General features: G+C 42.9%; 1 protein-coding gene across 1 annotated transcript in view; it reads left to right on the forward strand.

Moving 5' to 3' along the window:
• htr7c (5-hydroxytryptamine (serotonin) receptor 7c) overlaps window positions 1-7,696 on the forward strand; it is a gene marked incomplete at both ends in the record, with an annotated part of 30,639 nt that continues 22,943 nt past the window's right edge. The window contains one exon of the mRNA XM_080467159.1: window positions 1-467. Coding sequence (XP_080323285.1) covers window positions 1-467 — 467 coding nt within the window. The remainder of the gene's footprint in view (window positions 468-7,696) is intronic.

Here is a 7,696-nt window from a genome sequence, read left to right on the forward strand (position 1 = left end):
ATGTTCAATACTTCAGGAATTGAGCTCACTTTCAATAAGAAAGAGGATATTCCCGAAGTTACCAATGGCACACCGCAGCTCTTCTACAACGTCCTCGTCACCGCCAGCCCCACAGCCATGTGGAACGAGTCCTGCGGGGAGCAGCTGCTGGATTTCGGGCGCCCGGAGAAGATCATCATCGGCGTGATGCTGGCGATTATCACCGCGGTCACCGTGATGGGAAACACGCTGGTGGTGATCGCGGTGTGCGTGGTGAAGAAACTGAGACAACCTTCAAACTACCTTCTCGTATCCTTGGCGGTGGCGGACCTGTCCGTGGCCATAGTTGTGATGCCGTTTGTAATAGTGACAGACCTCACCGGGGGCAAGTGGCTCTTTGGAGATTTCTTCTGCAACATCTTCATCGGCATGGATGTAATGTGCTGCACTGCCTCTATCATGACCCTGTGTGTGATCAGCGTGGATAGGTGAGTTTCGTAAAAGTTAGCAGCCCGACTGTCATCTTGCAGCAGCGGTGCTCATAATTACGCACGAAGTACGCCGCGCGTTCAAATGGCTCGCTGGAGACCGTGAAATGCTTTTTGAAAACATTAAGAGTTGCCTTAAGCCACATTAGTGCAGTGAAGGCAGGGGAGGATCAGCATGCACTTAATGAAGCAATGAGCTGTGATCTAACTTAATGAAGTAATTGTGCGTTTTTGCGCACGAAAGTGGCGTTTAATTCCCTAATTCCACATCAACCCCTACCTTCGATCATTTGTGCGGTCAAAGCCTCTCAACCAGTAAATTAATACACAGCCAGTGAATAATTTATACCAGGCTAAATTAATTTGCTTGACCGGAGCATGAACAGTGTTTCCTGTAATTAGTCTTTGTATTAAGGTTCATCGCTCATCGACCTCATAGGTTTTTATCATCACTTGATTTACAATCGCTTTAATTGTCTGCTGATGCCACACAGACCTGCTCTTTATCACATCATCGCTTCACAAAGAACCCCCCCCCCAACCCCCCCCCCAAAAAAAAACAACAACCCCAAAACAAACCCTGTTGGAATTCACTTCACGCACACTGTGTGTAAAGTTCATCCGAGAAAACTGTTTGGCTCCCTGACAACATACATTATGGGATTTATCACACTGGTGTTTTGCATCAACACCGTGCCAAAAATTATTCATGAAATTGAGCTCCCAAATGCCTCACAGCAAGCTGCTTTCAATTCCTCATTCAGAATGGGTAAAAACCTGAACACTCATCCCCACCCATCAAGATCCTATTCAGGTACAGCTCTTTAGGAGTCAGTGCTCATAAAAGCACAGCTGAGCCTGATAGCTTGTGACAAATGAGACATTTCCACGGCTCCTACTGCAATCCAGAATGAAATAAACGTCAAGTGGTTGGTGTATGACTGTTCTGCTACAGTAATGAAGACAAAAGCTTATTGTGGTATTGATGATCTGATTATTTCCTCCTGGTTGTCAATCAGGTATTATTACCGCAGTGTATTATGCCCAGTGATTTGTGTGTTTCCTGCTTGTGGATCGGCTGAGCACGAGGGATTTAAGTTTGCCTGTGGAGTTCTTGATTTTATGGGAGGAACTGGATCACAGAATCATGCTGCAGTAGTGTGATTACTCCAGTCAGCTGTGGCAAAGCTGACAGAAGTATGAATGTGTTTTGGGGCTTGGTGGAAAGAAGGATGAATTGGACTGAGTCTCAAGAGTACTCCTCAAGGGGACGGTGTGATTTGTATGTCATCTGTGGCCGTTAAAGCAGCCGGGTCAAGCCGTTTGTTCCAGAAAAGAAAAACTATACACGGGCCTATTAGTCCATCATAACAACAGTGTCTGTTCGACTCGTTTCTGTTAAGTGAGGGGACATACAAGAGAAATGTTTCTTCTTCTCATCTGGGAGGTTGTCAAATACACTAGTATTACTGTCTCCTTTATATTGTATGTTATTACGGGAAAGGTCAGATGGACCCAGCGACCGGTGTCCAAAAGTAGCAAGTGAATCCAGTGACTTTAAAACAATATTGGATCAATTTAAGTGTGTTGTCATCTTCCACACAAGCTGTTCAGACAGTTTTTGTAAAGTGTTTGTCTGGATCGCTGCCAAAAACAGGCTCATTTAAATGTTACAATGCAGATTGGACTTGGCATATGATTCACAATGGGTGTCGTGGAGATAATTCATTAAGACGAGAATTGCCAATTAGATGCGTGATTAGCTGTAATTAGGGTTCCCTCCTGTCATTTAGGCTTCCCAAGGACATGCCTTGTAAAACAGGCCTGCAGAGCGGGGAGGGCTACAAGTTAGGCTCTGGAGTGACCAGATGTGTTGGTTGGGGGTTATTCAGTCCCTGAAGCCTTGGTGCTCCACTGCAGAGAGCAGTATTGACTTACTATCATCCCTCCTTTCGTTGTCTAATGGAGATGGTGCACCATATACACCAACAGAGAGCATGTGATGGGCTGGTCCCCGGTGTATGTGGTCATTCCTTTATGATCCTGCAGGGACTTGACAGGGTTTGATGGATTCTCACAGAGCTACTGCTCCACATGCAATATGGCATATCTGAAAAATATGATCATTAATTCACCCAGAGTGCTGGAGCACGGATAGCTGATACAGAGATATGTATGGTGAAATCACATTTTAAATAACACATGGACATAAATATTACTTGGGACCAGGTATATGAGCAAATTGGTGTGGCCGAATGTGAGTCGTCTTGTTGTGTTTTGCAGACGTTCAGTCCTCCAAAAAACTCTCGGTCCTTTTCTTTGTCAGGAGCTTTCCAGTCTGATCAAAGCCTTTAGAAGCCTTTATAAAAAAAAAGAAGAAAAAAAAAGCTTCTTTTCAACATTTCTCAAGTCACAGAAGAAGTACTCATTGTGACAAAAACACTGAACATCATGTGTAAAAAAAAGAAAAAAAAAAAAATGCCCTTTTATAATGATAAGGTCTGATAGAAGACCCATGTAATTTATTTTCAGTTGAGCTAGAAAATTAGTGCGACATAATCATCAAGAAAAAACAGGGAATGAAGCAAAAGACTACAGACCCACTGGTGTATTCACTTGCTTTGCCCAGTTCAGCCCTGCTCTAACTTGATACTGCAAAATTTGTGCGTGCTGTCACTTGTAAATATTTAAACAAATGTTGAACGACAGCTTAAGAGACTCTTGACACTTGAGCAGTTTCTATTCTGGTGACATTGTTTAAAGAAGAAGAAGAAGAAATAGTGCACTTTTGGTCTCAGGAACTGAAAACAAAGTTTAGTTCCACTCTCCTCATGTTGCTTTAACCACATACGTAAGTCGAGCTGGCAAAAGTGTGGTCGTTTTCAGATGTCGGTACTTTATTTGAGAAATTCCTCCCTACATGTGAGAACAAATATGTTTACCTTCTCCTCCTTACATATATCGTTCAACCTCTCACAGTTATAGTGAAACGTGCTAATGTTGAACGATTCAGTGTAATAAAGTCACTTCAATAATAGTTCAATCCCCAAGACCATCCGAGTCTCTGCGACATACATTTCAAATTAAATTAAAAAAGAAAAGTCCATTGAGTGATAAAGTCTCCAAAACACAAGTTGAATAATAATTTGTGTCTTTTGACATGATTGAGCAGCTGTATCCATGCTAACAACATTACAATAACAATAATTCAGACGTATTTGTTTACATGTGTACATGGATGTGCTTTTCACCAGCACCACCAGAGAAGTCCTCACGGTGCCTCAATAAAGCATTTTCTACTTTATAAAGTCAAATACCATCTTTACTTTTAGACTTGAAAACATGTCAAAACATGTGTTTTGAAGTATCACTTGTATTTAATTCACTGAAATATCAACGTTTTTACTTTAACCAAAGTATATTTTTACACTAACAGGTTTATTTCTACTTCAGTAAAACATATGAATACTCTGCATATGTGCATATATAACCCCTAATATCTTGAATAATAAAGAGAAATCACATGGTATCTCCAAAGTTAAATATACAGCACATTGTCAAATATTTGTCTGTTTATTTTTATTACCCTGTGGAAAATATGGAACATAGTTAAAGCTTTCTTTATGAAACTTGGTTTTTTGTACCTGTTTAGTACCTCAGCGGTTGTCACTCAATAGCACTCATGATGGGCAGCATTGAAGGAGAAACCAGTCACGTCAGTGCTATTGATTTCACACTGTAGGTGTAAATGTTGACTTATAACTGTGAAAACCAAGCTCATAAAGGACTTCCTGTTCATCACCTCCAACATCTTTAAGTGGAGCGCCAATACTGCAAATCGAAGGTAACACACCAAAGCATTGACCCAGTGACAGCAGAGGAGTCCAGTCTGACTGTTGTGTGGTTTTTAAAAGAGAAGTTACATCCCACTAATGTTTTCTCTCTCTCGCAGGCTGTCCTTGCATGCACTTCCGCCACAGACTTGCCGTCTATTCGTGCCCACTTCTCTAAAAATTCAGTATCTCTTTTGGCTACATTCAGTTTTTTTTGCCTTCACTGAGAGTAATATATTGTATGTTCAATGATTCAGAAGTCAAACATGAATGATTTATTCCAACAGAGGGAAGAGAGGGGGAGTCCTTTTTCTGTACTCCCCCAGACGTCTGACAAAATTTGAGGCTGAAGGATTTCAGGGGCTCCATATGGCCCCGAGAAAGACGCCGGTTAAATGTGCAAATCAGAAATCGCCTGGCTTGACCGCCGGTGGACTCACAGGAGAAAGATGGGATCCGGGTCAAGAAACAATATGACATAACTGCAGCAGAAGCAAACTTTTTCCCTCTGAGGTTCAGACTGAAGGCTCAGACGGTGAAGGTGCGATCGCACCTGTAAGGAGGACATGGCGCCGTCCCGGGCCCCCCGGACCACAGACTAACCACTGCCTTCAAGTCCCTCCTGCCAACTGGTTTGTCACTGATGAGCCGAGTTCACACGCGGCATCCCACATCGACCCGCCTTCCACGTCTGATAATATTTCTGTGGGGCTGGTGTGGACGTCTGTCCCCAGAGAGACAGGCCATGCATTTACTGCAGCTGGGAAACATCCACCCGCAGCGGCAGACACAGATGACTTGACCTAGGTGATGCATCCTCTGGTAATGTGATGTGACGCCTGAGCGCCACTCCCCGAGACACTGTTCACTTCCCACTCGTCGGCCATCTCGCTCAGACGCAGAGGATTGGACGTCTCCTGCGAGGCCAGATCAAAGGCAGTTCATGCTTGTGAAGGAATATTCAATCGGGTCGCATGTTTCGGTACCAAACAGGACGTTGCACCGAATTCCTGAGTCCTGTGATCACAGCCAGTTTACAGACGGCGCCGCGTTTCCAGAAACCACAGGAGACACATTTCATGTTACAAACCACTACAGCTTATTTCATACTAAGGAGACAAACCGCTTCCATCTCTGAAGAGGAAACAATATTTGAATTTAAAATCCTTCGCTGCTTTCATCCCGTGTAAACAAGCACTTCATTTGAGGGCAAAATCGCCGTCAATGGAAATATTTCACAGCACCATTAAATAAACATGCTGGGAGCAGGCGTTTTAGGTTAATCATTGATAAGTGTTGCTTCTACTATCAACCACAGCTCTGTTTCCCTTCTGTTTGACTGTGTTTGACTCTTTACAGAGCCACATGAAGCGAAACACAATTTATTCATGGATTGTGAGATAAGATAAGGTAGTGTTTGTGTGTGAGTGTGGGAATGAACCTAAATCGGCCTGTGATGACTAAGAGAAGGATGCAGTGGTGTGTTGCCTCTTTCACTCTGTTTAATAATCATCTTGTTGAGTCAATGAGAAGTAGAACAGGAAAATAAGCTGTGATGAAACATGTATGTTTGTCATTCAGCTCACATCTGTCTGATCCACTTTGCTGATTTGGTGATTGTCTTTGTTGGGTGCTACTTAAATCAGATTTATCCTACGCAAGTAATCAGTGAGTCCTTGAATCTGAACCGTTTTAATTTAATTATAATATAGTATGGTGTATCAAAATGCAAAATATTCATCTGGATGAAAATTATAAAAGTGTTATTTTGGGTTGTTTTTCTAATCCCTTCAATACTTTGCACGGCCTCTCTGATAGGGTCGAATCCGTCTGAACCCAACATCATACTTTGCATTCCCTTTGCTGAAATTAAAGCCCCTCATTGATGTTTCAAGGGTTTTCACAAAACATAATCTGTACGTCACAATTCCATGTGCCGTTTTGACAAGCAGGATGATGGATTAGCAGTCGGCGGACAGAGCTCTGAGTTTGAGTTTGTTATTTGTGCCTTGTCACCCTCTTTACGCAGCCATCTCCGGGGACAGGAAGCAGAAAAGGGCATAGTGCTGAGTGACTTTACTTTGGCATAAATCAAGTGTTCTCTTTGGCATCACAAAGGTGGCGGCCACTATTCATCAAGATTGAACAAAGCACCAATGAGCATTTATTGAGCAGGGAGATAATGACTTTCCTGTTGATGGAGCTGAGAGGCAAAGCACACACATGCACACAGGCTTGGGGTCATCACATTGACTTACATTCTTTACTCTGAGACTTTTAACATAAAACATGACAGCGAGTTGCTTAAACTTAACCTTTACATTAGAGGCTTAAGTTTTGTTCCCATGATGTGGTTCAGTAACCAGATTTAGTTCCCCAAAATGTCAATAATGCTTGGACCACATGCTCAAACACACCTTTTAATCCATCCATCCCCGTCTGATGTGGGTAGAATGTGAAGCTGGCGAATCTTGCTGTGAACGCACCGCAGTGTGACCACCTCACATAAACAAAAGTCCTGGCAGTAATAGCTTTGAACCAGCGTGAGGCCACGTAAAGACAGACAGACCCGCTCAATTTGCCGTGGCACATGTGTTGTATAGTCCATTAAGAACGTCAGTCTGAGTGATCGGCTTCATATTTACAGAGAAGTAACTTTTTAAACCTGTGACCAATCCAGGGCATTTATGTGTATTTATGTTTTATGTATAACTGTCTGCAGTGGAGCGTACTGTAATGCGGCCAGAGGCAGCAGCTTTTAACAGCAATCCTTTTAGACATGCAGACTTTAATTAATTGCCTCATATTTCTCTCACTGCCACGTCGTTCTCAGGATATGTTCACTCCTGTGGCACTTGCCAGTTAATTCTCGACTCATCCACAAGTACTGTATCACGCATGCATTCATTGGATGCTCTTCATTGTGACCTGATAGTAGATTTTCTTTCCTGTTAATTGGGTCAGGTGGTTGCTGAGAATCCTCTGATTCATACCCCAAAGTCTGAACAGAGTTTGTATTTCAGCTGTGAAATGGCAAACTGAGTTATGGCACACCAATCACGGCCAAATCGCCCTTGAGCAATATACTGAAACCCACAACTGACAACTAACTGGGTCAGTGTGAAGTGTAGGCAGCCCAGCGCGCTTTGAAATGCCTATCTGTGTGGTATAGAAAGAGGGAAATTCCTGTACCAAGTAACATCAAACACAATCTAGTGAATATTTCAGATTAAATACTCACTCTTGACCAAAGGAAAGCGGCAGCTGACAAAAAAACAACCCCGGCATAAAGGGCTATTAGTAGTAGTCACCCGTGATCGAGCTGTCTCAGGATCTTCACTTCAAAGCGTCTACAAAATCACATTGACAGACGGTGCTGCGTGTTGAGCAAGCCGC

The sequence above is a fragment of the Lipophrys pholis genome (genome assembly GCF_963383615.2).
Source record: "Lipophrys pholis genome assembly, chromosome: 7".
In the NCBI taxonomy this organism is placed as follows: Eukaryota; Metazoa; Chordata; class Actinopteri; order Blenniiformes; family Blenniidae; genus Lipophrys; species Lipophrys pholis.